A 23019-nucleotide genomic window follows, 5' to 3' on the forward strand; every position below is an offset into this window, starting at 1 on the left:
GAAACAACAATCATCGTACCGAAACATACAACAGTAACGAAAGGGTTTATTGAAAATTATTAATTATAATTAATTAATGTTCTAGTGATAATAATAAAAACGAACGATTATTACATAAAGGTAATTCTTTATTATTATTAGTAAGCGCGATTACTGTAGCGTACAAATACGTCAGTAGTCCAGTTTTATTTAATTATTTAATTAATCATTCTTTCTTTTCTTTTTTTCTTTCTTTCTTTATCATTCTCGCTCGCTTAGCACTTTCCATTTTTTTTTTAGTGTGTTTTAAAACGGTATGCATTAAATGTCAAATCCAACAGCTCACTAATAATATATCGCCGCCCCATTTGAAAAATATAAATATCAAGCACAAGCAATCACGTTTTTTCTCTCTCTTTCTCTCTCTCTTTCAATTTTTAAGCTACATTATTAACTTTCGTATCGTTTTTTCGTAGCTCCATTTTTCCTATTCAAATTTTCTTTCTCCCATAAAGCCAAATGGTCTCTCGTTGACTCTTAAAATTAATGACTACAATACACATATATATATATACACATATATACATATATTAAAATATATGTGTATATATACATATTTATTTATATGCATGTATATATTATTATTTGTTTGTTTTTTGTTCTTGCATCTCATCGTTATTTTAACCCCTTTTGTTATTAACGACCCTTATACGAATCTTATACCATGGAAAAGTTCTTTCGACCCATATAAAGGTCGTTACATACATGATGCAACGATAGATACACGTATGTACGACCCAATTTTATATGGAACGATACTAACACCAAAACATGTTTTAACGAAAGGGTTTAATATTATCGTCATTGTCTTTATTATCCTCTTCATGAACTTATTATAACCAACTCACACCTTCAACCTTATTAAAGTCATTTTATGGCGCATGTATTTATTTGTTTTTTATTTTTGTCTTTTTTTTTTTTTCATATTCAATATTGTCAAATCGGACCATGCCTGAGAGAGACACACGAACTAACAGTTTCATCTTTTTCTTTTTCTTTTTCTTTTTCTTTTTCTTTTTCTTTTTCTTTTTCTTTTTCTTCTTCTTCTCCTTCTTCTCCTTCTCCTCCACTACCATTTTTTTTAACCGTTTACGACAATATATTATTTTAATTTAATTTAATATCATTCATAGATTTACAGTAAAGAGAATATAATAAATGACACTCTTCGGATACCACAATCGACGGATTTTATCAATTTTGTTGTTGTTGTTTTATTTTTATTTTTTTTTTTAAGTCCCTATCAAAAAAACCCTGACGGGACAATGAACATTACTAATTAATTCTGAACAATTGACAAAATTTCACAATTTCATTTTGCCTAATGATGAAAAATACACATTTTATCTTTTTTTCATTATTATTATTATTATTATTATTATTATTATTATTACTTTGTTTCTATTTAACTTTCTTCCCCGAAATATGACTGCAGAAAATTTGAGAAAATTCGATATGTCGCATAATTTTTATTCGTTTTTGTTTATTAAAGATAATCAAATATGTTCTTTTCTCTGTATTACGTGTGTGTATGTGTGTGTGTCTAATAATTCAAAAATATGAAGGGTCTATAGAACCTAATTCGTTGGTTGTTAAAACAATTTTTAGAAACCAAATATTGCAACTTTACAACCACATTAATAATAATAATAATAATAACAATAATAATAATAATAATAATAGTAATTCGTTGATAGTTACGCTTAACTTAAAATTGTAATAATAATTATAATAATAATTATATATAAATAATAATAATGATGATGAATTATATTTAAATAGATAGACCCTTCATATTAATTTATAAAATGTTTTTTATTTTTTCATTTTATCGCGCGCTCGTATCTATCTAAACACTATATTATCCATTTAATCATGTTATTTATTATAGGAATATAATATCGTATTAAAAAACTCGTCTTCTTTTTCTTTTCATTTAAAAGATTCGTCGTTTGCCAAAGAGACAATTAATAAAGATCCAATGCTGGTTTTACACGCGAAAGGCGCAAGTTCAATTTATGGCACAATATAAATAGTTTTCTTCCATTATACTTTATCAAACTAATTATAATCAATCATCATCATATACATACCAGGCATATCTTATTTTCATATTTATATATATATAAAAGTAAAATAAACAAAATAAGATAAAAAAGAACAAAATATAATCGGAACGCTTTGCCACTAATAAAAAAATAAAAAAAAATAAAAATAATCGAACTAAATGTATGTCACATTCTCTGCAATATTTAACAAAGAAAAAAAAACATTAATATGATACTAAACTTTCATTTTTATGTAGGATACATTAAAATATAGAATAAAAAATAGAAAAGAAAAGAATAATCGTGCTAATGCATAAATTTGACTTTTCTATTTTGTTTTACTACCATTAAAAGATCCTTCGTAGTATCTTTTGTTGAATTATTTATCTCGTTTTTCTTTTTTTCCGAGGAATACAGTTTTATGTGGATGGTGTATTTTATTTTTATATATTATGCATGCAAGTTTTATACTTCCAAATTCAATCTTAGACAAATGAAATTCACCACCCGTTAACGGAATTTGATTTGTAATAAAGTTGAATTTGTATGCAAAACTTGTATCAATCTCAGGCCAAAGATAATTATAAGAGACGTATTACACGTGTCAAACTTGTTCTTATCGGTTATTACAATGCATTTTCAATACACTGAATATATAGAATAGAAATAATTAGACAACAACGACACACCGACCCATATTCCACTATCTCCTCTTATAAGATGATCGCAAGGAGTTAAATTAATTATTTAATTGTTTGTTCGTGTGATAAAAAAGAAAAAAACGGGATGGTAATGTTGTATAAAAAAAACTACGGATTTACAAGAGAGACAACGGAATTTGTTAATAAGTAAAAAATATTAATTAAGTATATCTTTTTTTTTCTTCCTTTCTTTCTTTCATTCATTTCCTTTTTCATTTCTCTCTCGATGATGAGTTATAATCTCATATTCGTTCTTTCTTTCTTTCTTTCTTTTTCTTCTCAGTAGCGTACAATTTTGACGGCATATTTTTTTTAGTTCAATTCGAATTCATGTATATATTATACTCTTTGATATCATAAAAAAAAACATCCTTGCATGATATATAGATATATTTTTTTTTTAAATAATAATAATAATAATAATAATAATAATATAAGAATAATAATAAGAATAATAATAATAATAATAATAATAATAGTATATATATATATACTATGCCCAGATTGACCATAAGGCTGATTTGGTATTTTCTTCACTAATTTTTTTTTTTCCATTCTCTACTTATTTATTTACAAAACTGCTCTTCCTCCTCCTTCTCCCATTCCTTCTTTCTCATCTTCTTTTTATAATCTGCGAGAGCTGTTATTTCCGTTAAACGTTATTATTATTATTTCTTTCATTCTTTCTTTCTCCTCGAAACAAATTATTACAAATTACAAATTACGCTACGTATGCTACAACCGTCAACAGTTGCAAATACTATGCCAGACGAAGAATCATTTTTTTTTTATTTTTCTGAATACATCTAAAGTTAATTGGAAATATGTTAACAATTCTAGTCTTTGCAAAGAAAAAGAAAAAAGAAATAAAAGATATTATTATTATTGTAATTATAAAATTAAATTATAAATTGAAGCGAACTGAAAGCTTGATTTAGTGTTTTTTTTTTTCCTTTTTTTAGTGTTATAAATATTAATCATTAACGACAAAATATCACTCTTGTCTATTTCTTGTTTTAAATTTATTAATTAAATCAACGTCTCTATGTGATAATCAATGATTCCTCGTCCGCTTAATTTTTTTTAATTGTTATTAAAAGCCAATCGTACTACATTATAATAATAATAATAATAATAATAATAATAATTATAATAATAATAATAATAATAATAATAAAAATAATATAATAATATTAATAATTATAATTCACATATTTTTTTCTTGTTATTAAATCTAAACAAAAGATGGAAAAGAAACCTGTGCGAATCAGGTCATTGTATGCACTATAATAAAGACAAGACTTGTTCTTTTTTTTTTTTAATTATTATTTTGTTAACATGAAAATGCAATAATCCTGCCTCTTCCTTTCTCTTTCTCTTTCTCTCTGTCTCTCTCTCTCTCTCTCTCTTCTCTTGCAAAAATGAACTTAGGAAAATGAATAACACGTTGATATCAGTCATGCGTTCCATTTGCAACACAACAGCAGTTTACGTGATTACAAGATTACATGTCGAGAGTTAATCCGCACGAATATTACGCAACGGCAACAAGCCGTTCCTATCGTAGATATTGGTAATCTTATGACACAAAAATCGGTGCTGAGATCAAAACGCAATTAAAAAAGAAAAAATATTACAAAGAAACAAATAAACAAACAAAAAGGATAGAAGAAAGAAATATAGGAAAGATGGAGAGAGATCAGAAAAATGAAGAAAAAAAAAGAAAAATTATAATGACCATTGTTTACTTAAAAATAACATTATTAGTGTGCGATCTTATAAAAGAAGGAAATAGAAAAAGGGAAGGGGGATCTTAAAAAGATCGCACGTAACTCGTTTCACAAATACAATTCTTAATAATCGAGTCAGCACCGATCCATCGGGGTGTCCTTATAAAATTGACTAAGAACGCAACTTTTGCATTAATTTAATATGGGCCTGTATTAAAATAGTAACTATGAACAACAGAGGGCGTGGTAGCATAATGTTAAGAGTGACACTTGTGTAAAACTATATGACGAGAGGCATGTTCTTTTTGTTCGGTAAATTCACTTTTTTACCTTGCCAAAGACTGTCGTGTATCGTAAAGGCATCTATGGTTACAGTCAGATGCTTTGTGTGAACTTGGGAGAAACACTTTCCTCCAGAATTATATCTAAAAAAGAAAAAAAAAACATAATAACGTTAATTTTATTATCCGTATTTATAGATAATATTTAATCATAATTAATAAATAAATAATTATATACGGATATTTACTTAAAGAACTTATCAAACATTTTATCGAAGACTTGCTTAGGTCCAGTACCATACAACTTCGATACTTCTTCTCGATCTGGACAATATGAGTAGAGAGCACGGAATTGGCAGCCAGCATCTCGAAACAATATGAGAAAATGTTTGCTTTCGGACCTTGCTATTTCATCTAAAACCTTTCTCTTAGCTTCTTTATTCACCGTACCAGGAAATACGCAATATTCGACAGCATTTAACATAATACCACGGTTCGATTTAGTTGTAGGCTGTTTATACAATCTTGGACCTGTTAAAATAAAATTACGTTTATACGTTAATAAAATTTAATTTAATAGTTAAATATTTGTTGAATAAACTTTTAAGGATTATAGTTACCACTATAATCCATCATCGAACTAGGCGTACTGCTGATATCACTGCTACCATCATCAAAGACTCTTCTTTTGGTCATCAGACCAGGTGGCAAGGATCCAGGACCCGATGGCGATGGAAGATGTCTCATACTTCCCATACCAGGACTAGGTGCACGTCTAGGTGGTGTTGCCCGACCCAATCCGCTATCCGTATCTGTGTACCGACACATCATACCGTCTTGATCACTACTCGAACCTGCGAACGCAAGCTTGACGTATGAAGATAGAAATAAATGATAGAAAAATATGGACATACGTAGCTTATCCATATTGATAAAAAGAACAAACAAAAAAAGAAACAACTAATTGTAAGTCAAGTTGTCAATTATAAATTATCAAAGATAGAGAACATTTTGTTGAAAATTATTATTATTATTATTACTATTAATATATTTATATTTATATTAATATTTATATTATTATAATAATTGTTGACCCATCCAAGCGAGAAAGAATATGAAATTTGATAAGTCAGAAGAACTGTTAGTTCTTAGTAAATTCAAAAGATATATTAGTTACTTGTTAAGACTTACGAGAAAAAAAGATCGATAAACCTGCTCACTTCAAAAATATCCATCTTCATAGCTTGCGTCCAATATATATATATAAATGTAGCTTAACATTTATGGAAAAGCTTCTATTTTATACTGTATTCATTTTTATACTTAATCTTTCCAATAATTAATTTATGATTTAGAATAATCTAATAACGATATAATATATATATATTATATACTACTGTTTTATTCTAATATACTAATTTCTTTGGGGATTATTGATTAAACTAGCGAACGATTTTATTTTTAAATTTAAAACTTCTATTATTTTATATCTAGAATTAAATTATGGACATTGCTTTTTTTAATTTTACGAAATTAGACGGACAAGGTACCATTATACCAAATTCATAAAGCTTCCTTCTTCGCTTTACAAAAGCTTGAAAAAGAATGATCAATAATATTAAAATATTAAATCTACTCATTGTTAGAAAACTTAAGATACATTTTATGAATTTGCTATACTTCGATACCATAATTAACACTTTACTGACCGCTAGCCTATTAATAGTCTTTTTTTATCGCCGACGCTTACCAACCGCTAGCCTATTGATAGTTTTTTCTTTTATCGCCGACGCTTACCGAACAAAAATTTATTAATCGGCTTTTTGTCATCGTCCGATAGTTTATTAATCGGTTGACATAGCGATGAATAGTCATTATCATTACATGAACAGTAATTTGTTATTAGAATCTTATTAGCATCTTATTAAAATCTGTTAGTAGAATCTGAAGCTGAGCGGCCGGTCGGACGTGCGCGTATGCAGTCGGTAAAGTGTTAACACCTGGAAATAAAAACAGATAGGAACGATAAAACAAATATATATATATCTCGAGAAGAAAAATGTGATAGGGAAAAATTTAATATGATACAAGACTCAGAATAATATGAGTCAAAGTGAGAGGTTTGTTTTTTCTTTTTTTTAAAATGGGAACTGGAACCACCAACAATAATCTGAAAAGACACCGAAGAGAACATATACCCATAACCAGTGCTGTACAACAACAAAGCCCAAGAAGCCTCAACTGAAAAATTATCTACAATAGCAAATGAAATATCTTATGAATGACACTGTCAAAATTACACCAATATAATAATCAATAAGAAATTTACAATCTCTATTAAAAACTTGAATGAGTTCTATTAATTAATAATGGTTAGTAGAAGTAATACAACACAACGATGAGATAATATATTGGTGAAATTTTGATAGCAGACAAAACATGGCTACTGTGATGTGTGTACGTGTTTGTTGTGAATATAAATATATCACTGCCACCTGTGCTCCGATATGCCACCATGCTATACTACAGTGTAACAATAGCTATTTTTTTGCCTACAAAAATTAGAACGAGTGTGGTGGGACATTAAAAAGACTTTTGCACATGATAATAATAGTTTAAAAAGGGGAATAATTAAACGATATTCCAAGTCACTGGTGCTTCTTACCACACAAATTCATCAAGGAATTAGATTTTCTTCCCTTAAAGTTTTGGTAAGTCGGGTATTTAGGCCTGCCTCTAACCTGTTGCTGAGGCTCCTGCACATCTGGAATAATGCAACGTTTACCTTTGTTACACTTAAACGCCATGTACGATCAGAAGATTAATAGTATTTGGGGATGCTTCAATCGTACGTCATTGCATCGTAGGAGAAGGTATGAGTCTAACTACGAGCCATGTCCGCTGGGAAATATTTCAACAAGTCAAGATAGCCGGTGCAGTTTTATGGTGCAGAATAATGTTGCGTTCCAACTGAAATTAACGACTACTACGAGAAATAGGCGCTACTTAAAAATTAAAAGAGAGAAAAGAAAAAGAAGAAAAAAAAAATAATAAAAATAAAAGAAAAAAGGGGAAATAAAAATGTCGTACCCCTTCAAACAACCCTTTTTTCATCGTGGTCATTTGTAGAGATTAATTAAACAATTCTAATGATAATAAAACGATCAACATTTGTAAGATCAATATATATATAAATAAATATATATATATGTAAGGCGGCCCATACCAGTGATAGATATACATCCTGCAATGAATCTCTCTACTATCTTCAAGCAAAACGTTTAAAAATATATAAAACATCATTTAGCATTCATTTCATAATTAATATTAAACCCACCTCTCGATGTTTTGTAGGAACCACGTCTTCCAAGTTGCTTAACGCTTCGACATGGGGAAGAACCTCTACCGTCGTCGGGTGAATCTACGGAAGATACTAAAATAGGGTAGCGCTATTACAATCAAGTTCTTCTCTTTTATATACATATATAATATTAACGATATGAATAAATTTAAAGATAATTCAATTTCAAACTACATTATTCTTAGCAATATAGAAATATCTAAAAATCAATCTCAAGCATGCGTAATAAGGATAAAAAATAAAACTAGTGCAGTGACCAAAGAAAAAGATAATTAAACATAATTCATTAACTACATATAATGTTAACCAATATTAATAATAATAATAATAATAATAATCACATTCGATTAACAATGAAACTAATTATTTAATTATTCATTGGAATGAAAATTTCATTTTTCAAAGTAGTTGATCAATATACAATTATTGACTGACTACTTACTCAATAAACTTAACTTCCATTTTAAACCAATTAAATAATCAAACAATTAATTTAAATTGGATAATATTATTAACATTGATACACAAACAAATATATAATTATCATTAGGTAATTGTATTAAAATATCGTCTAACACTTGTCCTACAAAACATGTCATACGTATTAAAATAAAAACTATTAAGTGTAATAGTGTTATTCCTGATATTTGTTTATGTTTGTGAAAGTATTTGTTTTTGAAAAAATACAATATAGAATATAAAATTTTGTTTGTAAGAATATTTCTTTGGTGGTGCAACTTTATTAAGGATAATGCGAGTGGAGAGTGTGTGTAGTGCATACCCCTGAGACTGCCACCCCGATAAAGGGGACCGGAACGTCGGTCATCAAGGTGAGCAGCAGTAAGACTGTCCTGCGAACCTCTGTAGTAGTCTCGCCTCATCGTCGGTGAAGTCAGCGACGCTACAGTAAGTGTGTTAGTGCACAAACACAACAATCGGCACGAATTTTCTTTTGCTACACGCTAGTTTTCGCTTTGATAGTATTTTATTTATTATATGTATTTATATGTATAAATATGTATTATATGTATATATGTATCATATAGATATGACAAAAAAAAGGAGAAAAAAAAACAAGAAATTCTAATTATACATGAATATTTTCAATGATATCAACTATATCCTAATCTATCAATTGTAGCGTAACGTGGTAGCACAAATAAGAAAATTTGCAGCTCGCGCGTGATTGGGTGAGATATTAAATCGTGAAAAAAAAAAAATAATAATAATAATAAAAAAAGAAGAAACACTAAAATAAAAAGTGAACAAAAATACAAAGTAGGCTTTGCCAAATAATTAAAAAAAAAAAAAAAAAAATCAAATAACTATCTTTATCCGTATCTTCGCCATGCAAAGAATAAATGCAACATTACAACATTAAGGTATTGTTACTATCGTTAGATTATTACAATAAGATAGGTGAATAATACACATGTTGCAACATTAATTATATTATTTTTTTAGAGACTTGATTATGTATATATATATAAAAAAAGACAATCAGTCATCATAGTATTAATAATGACCATTTGACAAAAAATGTCTACACAGCTGTAATAAATTTTAATTAAATTGATACATAATCTTATCTCTAAAAAACACAAATGGATTTATAAGTAATCGTCATAAACGATTACGATGCAATTTAATAATGGAAAAACCTACCTGTACTCAAATTAGAGGAAGAACCTTTCTTTCCACGACTAGGCGTGAGAGCTCCAGAATCCAATTCCGTACCGGCGTCAACGTGAATTGTCTTTGGTCGTGGACGCGTAGTTGCAGTCTTGTTACGTAATTTGGTTGGTTTTATTGCATTCAACAATTCCTTGTCAATGACTTTTCCCTAAAGATTTAACAGAGATGATAATGACATAATTAAATCTCTAAGAATAATAATAGACAATAAAAAAATAATTTATTTGTAACTAACTTACTTCTCTTTCAGCTTCTTCGATTGCTTTCTTAACTTTATATTGTTCTAAAATGTGAGCTCTCCTCTGTCTTTCTTCTTCCTTCTTACGCGTTCTCTCTTCAGCTTTTAATTTCTCTTGTTCTCTGCGTGCTTGAGCTTCAGCCTCCTTTCTTTCCTTCATTTCTTCTTGCTGTTGTCTTCTTTGTAATGATAATAACATTATACGTTCCTTTTTCTTTTCCATCTCGTCCAATGAATTCTGTGGAAAACAAGTTAACCATGTAGTAAATAATATCAATGTATAGTTATACATATAGAATAATATAATTATAGTTTCTTTATCGTTTTTATTTTTACGAGTACATACCGGATCAGGATTCGTTAATTGCTTTCCAATAACTAAACCGGCGCTTGATTGACGACCTTCCGCGCTACTATCACGGTGTCTATCTCTTTGACGTTCTCTATCCATTTCCTTTTGCAATTCTCTATCCCTCATTTCTTGCCTTAAAAATTCTCTCTCTTCTGCTTGACGTTGTCTTTCTCTTTCCAAATCTTTCTGCGCTTCCAACTGCTTTTGTCTTTCTGTTATACTAACAGGTGGTGATTCCGTACGCACTGTGAAGTCTTCGTGTTCTATATAAGAAGACACGTTTCTTTCCTACAAAATTATTTTAATGCAATAATATTAATAATCTTCTTCTTCTTCTTCTTTTTATTAGGACTTCGTCCTTTTATAATAGCTTTTATTGCTATTTCCGGGAGCGCTTTATTGTTTTTACTGAGGGTAGATTACTAGCCTCGCCCTCAATATTATTAATAGTAATAATAATAATAATAATAATAATAATAATAATAATAATAATAATAATAATAATAATAATAATAATAATAATAAAAAGTATTTCAATCCTTTGCCATACAATTTAAAGTTTCGATGACGCGTGCCATAATCAACAGCAAGTTCATGTCACACGTTGAACCATTTCACGGTTCGATTAGGCATTCGAAGTTATGACAATCGTAGTACATTTTTATACACATCGTGATTTTTGTATTTGGTCCAATTTTCTTACCACGAGTCTCACACGATATTGTTGTAAGGTAAAAAGTTAATAATAAGACGAGATTGTAATTTTGAAATTACCTTCTTCGGAGATGTTCTTTTAAGTCTAAGAGTTGGTTTTGGCTTCTTAGGCACGTCATTGTCAAAGGAAATGTAGAAGCCTTTTTCACCTGCATCTGTAGGATCGAGCGGTGTAACTTCTGGAGTTCTCGAAGGAGATGGTGTTGCTTCTCTAAGCGATGGATGAGGTTGAAAAGAATTTCGTGATATGGAAGGCCTAGTTGGAGATGGTATCCTATAAGTTCGACTACCTGAAGTAATATGCAAACCTCGTATACCATGTACGACTTCATCATCGTTTCCTAAAAATAAAAATCATTAAATTAAATTAACAATTAATATATATATATTATTAGTTATTGTTCAATTAATGATAATTGATTTATAAATATAATATTAACCAATGAATGATATATTTTGTGGTTTCATATCATCAACAGGTGGAGCTGGAACAGGAGTATGTAAAGTAGCACATTGTCTTTTTTCTGTAGGACTTTCGCAAGTTATTGGAATATGATGTACAGTTGGCCTTTTCGATTCCGGACTTTCGCTCATTAACTGACTAATTCGATGAATCTATATGTAAAATATAATTAAATATTATTTTGTCAACTAGTGTTTTGTATTTGGTTTTCCTTCTTCTCTTTTTCTAATTTTAATTATAATAAATTAATCTTACGGCGTTACGATGTTGAGGACTAGCAGTCGTTGATGCAGTTTGATTAAAAAGTGATGCAGACGTTGGATAAGTAGATACTGGCTGATTCATTTGATTATTACAAAGACTATGATCACCACCATTAAGATACCTTGGCTCTTGAGATGTTTCATGAAATACAAAACCTTTTTGTTGAGGTGGATGAGTATTCCAACTTCTTGTATCTTGATATAAACGCATATCTTGTTGGTAAGCTATTAATAATTTAAAATAATTCAATATATTTGGTGCTAATTAATAAAATGACAAATAACGTGAAAGAAAATGAAAAGAAATTGTTTACCAGTTGTTTGTGGATTAAATCGCGAGTCAATAGATTGCTGATATCCTACATTAGTCATTTCGTTAGCTAAATTCTGACTTGGCGGAGGTTGTCCCCATGTTCTCCTTTGCAACTGTGGTTGATCGTGTAAATAAAACTGTGACTGTTGAGAATCTTGTATTCTCGGAGTTAACGTACCCATCTGAGACATGCCATAAGGCTATATAAGAATGAAAATATTATTTCAAATGGTCCAAGAACGAACAATTGACTAAAAATCTAATTTCTTACTTGCATATGATGCTGACTAAGACTTTGTAACTGTTGCAATTGTTGTTGCATTTGTTGCTGATGCTGCGTCATCAAGTGCTGTTGTTGTATTTGATTTTGTTGATTAGCTAAACGTTGTATATCAGCTTGTATTTCACTAAGACTGCTGTTCATTCTGTATTCAAAATATATCATTAATAATAATTGCATTCTATGATGAAAGCAACATTAAATTACATAGTTTTAATTGAAATATATTTACAGTGATATTGATTGATGATACTGATCTAAATCCATATTTTCGATGTCCGGTGTACGCCTTGTTTCGATAAATGGTGCATTACCGTCTTGCTCCAACCATTTATGTTCTACATCTCGAACATCTTCACTGATTTCCTGCATATATATATTAATCAAATATTAAATAATTTATTCGTGATATTATAAATAACTCTGCGAATAGTCTAACGTGTGAAAGAGTGAATTATCGAAAATATTAATGTTAATAATAAATATTTGCTATAAAATATAATAGAAAATATTAAATTGTAAATATTACAAATATACATTTAAAATCATTTATTATATTCTCTCGAGAATAGTTGACAATACTCGTGATAAGAAGATCTGCTAAAAATATGTCACATTTATTTATTTGTTTGATCAATATTTTGGTATTACTATACAAAAAACATAACAAGAATCATATGTCTACTAAAAACTAAAAGAAAGTTAGTGAATAAAATTAATGATCAGCTTTTTTTGTTTTTTTAGATTAATAAAGTGCCATAGTGGCATAAATTAAATCAAAGCAATAGAAAGAAAATACAAACCAAAATAAAAATAATAATTAAAAAAGAAACAAATTATATACAGAACATTCATATGAACAAAATACGCACACAATAACCCATAAAAATAAAATACTTTTTTAAATGTTAGAATAAAAATGCAAAACAAACAAACAAACAAACAAACAAAATAATACAAAAAAAATATCAATAAAAATATGCTTGTGAGTAGCATACAAACATTGTCTCAAGAGTGTTTAGTACTGCATCATGCACTTCACAATTGGTTATTCATGTAATATAGAAAAAAGGTTTATAAGGAAAAGGATGATAATTGTTATACAATATTTATAATTAAAAATTACTCTCCGAATTGTTTCGTTTTCCTCGAATACTCAACTATTATTATTATCTAAAAAGCATAAATAATTAATTCGATTGTTATATAAAAGAAAAAAGAAAAAAAAAAGAAAAAATGCGAACAATTTCTACCATGAAGATTTAATAGAAGAAAAAAGCAATCATACGCTATAGAAATTGATGGCCTTTCTTTTTAATTTGTTTGTTCAACAATGAGACATATATAAAAATAAAATTAAGATTTATTTAATTTGATTCATTTGCTGCTAAATGCTATGCATCAGAGAAAATGAACAAAAAGTAATCTGACTGATATATATATTCGAAGCCATACACAAAAGCACATATTAATTAATTAATTTTATTTATTGAAAAAAAAAGGAAGAAAAAAAAATAGAAAAGAAATAGAAAATTATTGCTGCATTACAACGTCCAAGTTTCCCACCTGGAGAGAAACCTTTTTGTAAATAGTTGTCGTACCTTGAGCGAGAAGGGTCTCTGTGGTTTTTCTTGAGAGGGTTGTTGAGGGGGTACAGGATTGGCCTCAGATACACTTGTTGGGGTCTCCCCCGAAGATGCAGAGGTTACTGGGGTGGGGGGACCAATTTCTTCCGGACTGTCCCCCCCAGATGTTGACGAGGAAGGAGACTTTACCTTACCCTGCAACCAGCCCAACCAGCGTGCCTTGTTAAGTACTCAGAGTCCGCCACCAACCATTGTACACCATGGAAGAGTGCGTGTGTCCATAACCAGATTTTTATTTTACGTTCAAGCATCAAAGAGCCAAAGCTTATTTAATTAAGAAAAAATTTCTTGCAAATCATATATATATATTTATATATATTTATTTATATATAATATTTAATTTTTTTTTTAAAGCTAATTTACTACATGTGCGCAAACTCTGTTCTAAATTTTTCGTTTGAAAAATATTCGATACATAGGAAAAGAAAAAGAAAAAGAAAAAACTAGGAGTAGGCAATTAACAATGCGATGGCTCCAACTAAAGGATAAATTTTAACACAATATATTATTATATGTATAAATTTTCATTTGTCAAATTCATGATAATTCTATCTTGATTATGGCATTTGTGAATTCTCTATTATAGCAATAATTCTAAATACAAATGATTATATTGTGTCAATAGATTTGGTTTTTAATTTAATAATATTTCTATAATAATTGTCTAAGTATGTAATAAATAAAATGCTTGAATTCATTTCTGTTATAATATATACATCGATAGTAAACAATTCAACATGCACACCAGCACCTCGAAAAAAAAAAAAATAAAAAATACAAAGAAAATGCAATCTCACAAGATCATATTTTTCTTCCAAATGTTTCATATATATATACAAACTATTAATAATTCATAAAAATAATTCATAAAAGCAATAATACTATAAGGATAACCAAATGAATATAAACCTTCAATTTTTTTCTTTTTTTAAATAAGAAAAGAAAAAGTAAATATAGAAAAACAAAAAAGATATTCAATGTGCATCAATATGCACTTACCACCATGAACAGCTGAAAGATGGAAAAAAAGAATAGTATTAAAAATAATCTTGTTAGTATTTCGATAATTACTTTACAATAATGCAGAGAGAAAAATCAAAAAGAAAAAAGTCGAATTACTGAAGCAAATCAAATGGAAGAAGTTGGATCGAAGTTTTTCTACAAAATTATGATAACGAATAAATGAATTAATTGATGAAAAAGATGCGCAGATTTTTACCTTAAACCAAGTAGGCTTTACATACTCCACAAGCTTATTTTCTTCTGTTAATATAATAATAAAAAAAACACACACATACTTTTAAATTGTACAATATAAAATATACGATCAAAAAAAAAAGAAAAAAATGATAAAAGTATCTACAAAGTTAAAAATTAATGAATCGTTCCACATTAAGCACTGCACATATCAAACTTTATAATTTTGTGATCAAATATTCATAGTTTGAATGATCGTACAAAGGATTAACGTGGGATGCATTATATTTAACACTACTATCTAAATATAAACATATGTGTATGCAATAATTAATGTTATTAATATGAGATATGCGTAACATAAATGTTGTTGAACGATAACCAGACGAAGAAAAAGAAACACACTAAATTTTTGTTCATAGTGTTTTCTATATGCATTGATCTATACTAAACACCCGTGCCTAAATTTTTATATATATATAAAATGACTTAATGAAATTAATAATTATTAATATTAAATTAATAATCATTGACTCATGTCTACATATAATGTTCTGTTTCCCAAATAAATAAATTTTGAAAGATATGATAGACAAATTTTCTAGGATTTTATGATCAACGAAGATGAAACAAATCATTAATAGTCATGGTCTAAAATAGAAACGGTTATGAATAAATGTAAAAAGAACGTAATGTAGTATCAATGATTTTAAGAATTATTCTAGATATATATATATCGTTTTAATATACCTTTGTAACTGCTTGTAGAAATGCAGCTTTTCCAACCTTTTGTCGTTGCTTCGACATGACCACTTCCATTCTTCTTTTTTCGTTTTCAATATGACGACGTTTTTCTTCTAGCTTTAATCTAATATTGTTCAGCTGCGAGGCCATTACGGTATTACCACCATTTTCGTCTAATATATTAAAAATAAAATGTTAAATTACATAAATATATATAATACGAGTAAAATTTGATCGATCAAAGTCTCACCGATCGATTGATTTTCCATTTGTTGAGAATGTTGTGTGCTTTGTTGTTGCCATGTTGTAGTATTTGGTAATGTCGCAAACGTAGTCTTTTTCTCAGCAATACCATTTCCATTACTTTGACCATACTTTTTATTAGTTACATTAGATTTGGTCGTTGAATTATCATCTCCTCTATCTTGATCAGTATAAGTAAGATTGATCCCCTTTTCCATACTCTGTTTACTGAGGTTAGAAAAACTGGACAATTTCGTAGTACTAGCATCGTTATTATCATTTTCACTGGAATGTAAAATGCTCTTGAGGGCAACATTATCCAAGCTAGAATTCGAGGCTTGTCTTCTCAACCTGGATGGTTCTTCATTGTTATAACCATTATCAGAAAGTATATGTTGAACGCCACTTCCATAAACATCCTGAACACTTGAACGTGCAGGTAAAGTGGGTTCGGTGCTACTTCTTTTACCAGTATACACTCCTACTTCTTTATCCGGATTTCTACCAAAGTTATGTAAATTATCCTGCATAAAAAATCTTTCGTAGTGTAATCCGTTATTTTTGTTAATTTCAAAATTCGATGCTGAGTTTGAAAATATACCTGAGATCCACCAAAATTTTCAATGGTCAATTGAGAATCATCAGTAACGCTGTTACGTCTTGATCGACGACCGGCATAAGAAGTTCTTCTTTGATCTTCCCAATTGCTCGGTCTTCCTGCAGCTTCTGCTCTGCTAATTATTTTCTCATCAGCCACTGAACTCAAAGTAGGAATACCTTTTCCACGATGTACTATGAAACTTTCTTCGCTACCTGCCCTTCTATAATACAACCAATTATTTATATTAATAATTAATCAAAATTAATCTTTGACGTTTCAAGCTCATTGCATACCTGTCATCATAAGAATGACTTTCAGCAGTTTGTTGCAAAGATTGTGACTTTTTCACAGTACTGGATGGCACGCTTTTAGCAACTAGAAAATAAAATAAAGAAAAACCATTTAATCGTACGAGTTATCTGGAATACACGATTTACGCACAAAATCTCAAATATATAAATATCTAAATATATAAGAAAAAGAACAAAAAAATAACATTAAAAAGAAAGTAAAAATAGACATGATGAATATAAAAAATCAATTCTGTATATATATACGTATATATATATATATATATATATACATATCATATTAATTAAGCTAAAATATGTGAAACTTAAAAAATAAGAGATTAAACATCACTCAGTATTAAAATTCTAATGCTATTATTATGGGAGAAGAAATCATGATCCTTCAAAGCAAAGAAATAGAACAAAATTTCTATACAAGATTAAACAATTTTCGAAGAAATTAGTATAAAATAAAAGTCTATAATTTACAATATAATTATAAGATATAGATATAAGATGTTCATGTAAAAATTACAATTTAATTAATTAATTACTAACTATTAACTAGCAAATATACTAAACATATTAACGATTCTGAAAAGAAATAGAAAAAAATTAAAATAAGGAAAAAGGAACGAATGATGAGATGGTTAAAAATGATATTTATATATATACACATATATATAAAATCATAAATAACACAGATACATATACACAATATACATTGCAAAACAAACATACTAACTGAACATGGAGTAGATATTATTTTTTAAATCTTTTTTTTAATGAATACCCTAAATTTTCTTTCACATTTAGTGACGCTATTTTATATTAATTGATATTATTGTAATTAGATGTCTCAACCTCATGCAAAATAAATAGAATTCTAAGCGAATGCAAGAAGCACAGCAGCCATTGCCGCGCACACGTATAAGAAAAATGTGTTTTTTCTTTCGCTAAACACATGGTAATTTACATGCAATCATGTTCGAAGGGGGATATCGCTACGCTTTATGACAATGATCGGAATGTTATGCACATATTATGGATTAGTAACAAGCAAGTGCGCTCCTAATACCTGTACTTAAATACAGATAATAAATACTATAATTATATATATAGATAAGTTCTTAGAAATTGAAAACGCATTTGTATGACTGACGAATAATAAAAAAGAAAAAAAAAACGAATCTGTTCACTTTATTAATAATCATCATTGATTTCCCTTAGTTGTGTTGTCAAAGAGGATGGTGTAACATCGATAAAAGCGAGTAATAATCAGCAAAAATTGTGCTCAACACACACAAATATATACACATATATATAAATTTAAAATAATATTCGTTTTATATAATTTAATTATAAAGAAGAAGTATATATAACATCATATATATTTCATAAGTATAAAATTATATATGTATATATATATATATATGTATATACATATATATATTATGTGTTAAGTAAAGAAGCTATATATATACCGATCTGATCTCCACATTAAAAGTATAACGAATGTGAACTATAAATGAACGTGAGAAATATAGAAATATTTTAACGAAGTATAAAGAAGTATATATATAAATAAAGGTATATATATAATGTGGATATATGTATATAATTAAAAATGTAGAGAAATCCTCCTATAGATAACACTTGGATCCTTTAGATTTGTCATATGTATTATTATTTTTGTTTGTTTCTCTCTATTTAAATATAATAATATATATGTGAAAACATGTCAGTCTGCGAAACGCGATTCACAAGAGAAGACCACCTAGTTGATGATTGGTTTGGTAACGTGTGGTGGGTACCTGTGAAGCCTGGCGCGGATACGGAGAGGTTGCTTCTCAGATCAGGTATCGGAGCTATAGACTGTGGTAGACTTCTTTTATGAGCTACGCCATGACTATTGCGCGGGCACGCTGCACATTGCCCGTGTCACCCGCACGCACACACAGTATTGGTTCATTGGCAACCGGAAGTTGACGAAAGAAGAAGGCGAGGAGGATAGTAGCGTTGTTGTCAAGCATCAAGAAGATTATGCCATAGAAATATATGGAAATACGAGTATTACAGTTGTATATTTTAATATACTATCGTTTAATTTCACTTTAGTTTCTTTTGCATATTATTTTTTTCCCCTTCTTTCCTTCCTTTCTTTCATTCTTTTTATTCTTTTTTTTTTTTTTTAATATATATATATTTACGTTTAATCTTTCTTTCATTTTCACTGTTTTTCTTTTCTCTTTTCTTTTCTGCTTACAAAGTATCAAATTAATTAGGATAGATATATTTATTAGTCGTTGCTGAGGATATTATCTGGTTTCTTAAGGCTGGAGCGAGTGTGTGTATTGACACTGATAAAAAGCGTGATACCAATCCAATTGCAGGCAATGCTTCTCTCTCAAGGTTTTAACATAAATTATATAAATATATTATTATTATTATTAATATTATAAATAAAACGAAACGATATGTTTTTTTTTCATAATAGAATGTAAAAATATTGCCTGCAATAGCAATGGAATTCCATGGAAGAAAAAAAAATAAGTATAATAACACAAATTATAGAACGGGTAAAAAAAAGTCCGGATGCAATATGTATGCCAGCCTTCACCAAACATTCTTAAACAATTAAATAAATTAATTTCCACCACCGAGAGTAACAACGAGTTTTATAATTAAAATCCCGCAGTGTTATAAATAATACATTAAATATTCAAGGTAGGCTGTCAACATGATCGAACCGATCTTTCCAAATAGGAAGTATATATATCCAGAGGGAAATCATGTACGATTATTCATAGAATATATCACGTACCATCCAAGAATTGCATTGCCCTTTCCTCGCCAGGATATCGTACGCATTTGGCTGGATGAATTTCCAAAACGTTGTACATGTCCGCCAGAAAGACTACCAAATTTGGTTTCATAGATCTGTCCAAATAATAATCATTTAAAATATCATATATAATTGTTATTTTTTTTGTTGTAATTAAAATTAATTTTAATTATAACTTAACTTACCCTCTCATATAGGTAACATCTTCAGGTTGCATATGGAAAATAGAATAGGGTAAGCATCTAGTACAAAAAGTATGTACCAATGAAAGATTGTGCAAGGCATCAGCAACAGAAGGTCTTTTAGACACCCTGATGTCCATCCAATTCAATTCGCCAGGACAATAAAAGGCAACGACGGCTGCTAATCCAACACCATCGCAGAGAGAATGGAAATCTTTAGCGGCTGGCAGTTCTGGTAATCTTGTCTTATCGCCACCACCTTCCTCACTTTGAATTTTAGCGATTAATGCGTGCGAAGCGTGGCTTATCCAAAGTAAAAGTCCTTTCTCGTGATCGTTTGGAACTTCTACGTCAGCTTGAGGATCAAATCTACGTATTGCTGACACGACACGATCACCAGTTACCACTTCCTTCGCGTATAAGACCATAAGGCCTTCTATCACAGTCATATGAGCCGACTATAATAAAATTAATAAGTAAGTTATTATAAAATATATCAATTAAATTCTTTCTATCATTCAAATTGAATTGAATTTATTTAAAATATCATTTATATATATACATTACAAATAAATACTTACAAAACAACAATCTTACCATTTTAATTGGTGAATTTTGAATGAGAATCGTTTCGGTGAGCTGAGTATTGTTTGATTCGGCAACGTTCACGCCCTTCCTCGCCAATGCTTGGAGTATACCGCAATGATTCTGATTGTGATAATTTGGATCAGAATAAATGTTCGCCAAAGCGAGACAATAAAGTTCTGCATTGGAGAGTGCGTGGACGATCTGCGGTTTCAAATGTTCTTGATCCTATAAAATAATAATTCAATATTAGTATAATCAAAAAAACACAAAACAGACGAAATTCAATTGTGAAATAAAATTTAATAGTAAAAAAAATATATATATAAACGAGTTAGCATGGATTTCTCATCATCGTCATCATCATCATCATCATCACTAAGATATTCCCATGAAAATAATTGGACGATGACGAAGAAAGTGAAAAATAATAAATTCTCTGCGTTGAATTATCGATCCGTATTACTGCACACAACACAACACGTTTGCTATATGTGGTGACTCTGATGTGAATGAAACATAATACTGTGTAAGATTCACCGACACGACACACCATCCCTTATTCTACATATTGCAAAACGTAAGAAGAACCATCAAAGGAAAATAGACGGTTGTGTGTTGGTTGTTGCTTTGACCGAAGTATAAATATTGAAGAAGAAGAAGAAGAAGACAATCTCGTAATATATATATGTGCTGATGTCAACATAAACGTATACAGATAATATAAAATATTTGAAAGACACAACTTTTTTATCTAACGTAAAGAACAAAATCATCACATTTTTTTATCAAAATAAATTGATAATTACTATTCAAATATTTAATTCTTATCAAATTAATTTCTATGCCGTAATAATACTTTGTTACACGTTTCGCATTTGTTGCAATACAACATTTCAGATCTCTTTCAACAGATCTCTTTTTTTTTATTTGTTGTGTTAAATTGTCATTAAGTGAACAAAATAAAAATGAAGAAATTCAAAAATGGGAATTATTAATTTAATAAAACGTTACAATGTTTCGAATGATAACAACACTGACTATGGATAATTAATCGATAATATTTCTATACAAAATTTTTATTTAGTTGAATGACAAAAAAAAAACACATACACACACAGTTGCAATATGATATAAAAATATTCTATTGCAATAATCAGGAGAATAAATAAAGAAAATGTGTGTAGTAGTAACAGTAATGTAGCAAATAATAGCAAGTAGCAAAACACAACCAGCTGGTAGAAGATAATAGGGCAAGAATTAATTAATGATTCCGTTTTGATTATAACGATATGATTTAAAACTAGAAAGGGAATTTAAATTCCAATCGATTAGAGTTTTCTGCCGTAGAGATTTTCTTTTCTACGGAGAAACGATGAACAAAAAAAAAAAGAAAAAAAGGAAAGAAGGAATGAAAGAAGAGATATCAATTATCGGACGACGATGCTCGTAGCTTCTTTTTCGTTCAGGTGTAAATGAGAAAGAGAAAGAAATATATATATAAAGAGAGAGATAGAAACAGAGGGGGGAAGGAAGGAAGAGTGCAATGTGATAACGACCTCTTGGAAATCAGCCAGGATCCCCTCTTACCTATCTCTTAGAACTAGAACTATAATCATCAACGCATTAAAACTTGAACTATTCTCAAGTAATCGACAGATAATCGATGAACGAGTGTTCTTTGAATTGACCAATAAGTACTTTCAACAAAAATTTTATGTGATAAATGATTTTTATATTTTTATTTTATATTTGTTTTCTTTTTTATTGTAGAAATGTTTTATTTATTTAACTATATTTTATTTAAGTAACTAACGGTAATGGTACTTTTTTCATTTATCTTAATTTATAATTGTAATTATAATGTTGATTTTAATATTTATTTTCATTGTAATTTAATATTCTTTTTATTGACATTACTCACACAACTATTGGTCAACTCAACAAATTGTTTCGAAACTATTTCCTTAGTTTTTCATAGCTCCAATAAAAAAAAAAAAACCGAAATAAATAAATAAATCTATAATTTCGTTTATCGATAAAAAAAGAAAATAAATCAAACCCCCCCCCTGGATATTTCTATATATACTATAATTTGTGTTAGAATTTATAGACAATAAAAGGAATCGAAAATTAATGTTTCATGAAGTTCAGATACTCAATTCTTCGTGGGAGAGGAGTTTGAACTTTCATTCGTGGATAGTTTTA

The 23019-nt window shown here is 28.9% G+C and overlaps 1 protein-coding gene across 16 annotated transcripts in view; it reads right to left on the minus strand.

Moving 5' to 3' along the window:
- Positions 1 to 4703: 4703 nt before the first annotated feature.
- Positions 4704 to 23019, minus strand: part of LOC122523153 (patronin) — a 51876-nt gene continuing 33560 nt past the window's right edge. For 5 of the 16 annotated variants that reach the window (XM_043644798.1, XM_043644782.1, XM_043644790.1 and 2 more), the window contains 25 exons: positions 20824 to 21039; positions 20230 to 20684; positions 20024 to 20139; positions 19014 to 19124; positions 17203 to 17284; positions 16910 to 17129; positions 16316 to 16832; positions 16072 to 16238; positions 15124 to 15135; positions 14080 to 14259; positions 12711 to 12844; positions 12470 to 12623; positions 12200 to 12398; positions 11878 to 12110; positions 11600 to 11774; positions 11220 to 11500; positions 10440 to 10733; positions 10095 to 10331; positions 9826 to 10003; positions 8942 to 9061; positions 8137 to 8232; positions 7465 to 7563; positions 5420 to 5653; positions 5048 to 5330; positions 4704 to 4943 (listed from right to left, as the gene is read on the minus strand). In XM_043644798.1, coding sequence (XP_043500733.1) covers positions 4799 to 4943; positions 5048 to 5330; positions 5420 to 5653; positions 7465 to 7563; positions 8137 to 8232; positions 8942 to 9061; positions 9826 to 10003; positions 10095 to 10331; positions 10440 to 10733; positions 11220 to 11500; positions 11600 to 11774; positions 11878 to 12110; positions 12200 to 12398; positions 12470 to 12623; positions 12711 to 12844; positions 14080 to 14259; positions 15124 to 15135; positions 16072 to 16238; positions 16316 to 16832; positions 16910 to 17129; positions 17203 to 17284; positions 19014 to 19124; positions 20024 to 20139; positions 20230 to 20684; positions 20824 to 21039 — 4938 coding nt within the window. In that variant the 3' untranslated portion in view covers positions 4704 to 4798. The remainder of the gene's footprint in view (positions 4944 to 5047; positions 5331 to 5419; positions 5654 to 7464; positions 7564 to 8136; positions 8233 to 8941; positions 9062 to 9825; positions 10004 to 10094; positions 10332 to 10439; positions 10734 to 11219; positions 11501 to 11599; positions 11775 to 11877; positions 12111 to 12199; positions 12399 to 12469; positions 12624 to 12710; positions 12845 to 14079; positions 14260 to 15123; positions 15136 to 16071; positions 16239 to 16315; positions 16833 to 16909; positions 17130 to 17202; positions 17285 to 19013; positions 19125 to 20023; positions 20140 to 20229; positions 20685 to 20823; positions 21040 to 23019) is intronic. The other 11 variants (XM_043644825.1, XM_043644840.1, XM_043644863.1 and 8 more) reach the window with 11 other exon arrangements.

The sequence above is a fragment of the Polistes fuscatus genome, unplaced genomic scaffold (assembly GCF_010416935.1).
Source record: "Polistes fuscatus isolate 324 unplaced genomic scaffold, CU_Pfus_HIC Scaffold1, whole genome shotgun sequence".
NCBI lineage: Eukaryota > Metazoa > Arthropoda > Insecta > Hymenoptera > Vespidae > Polistes > Polistes fuscatus.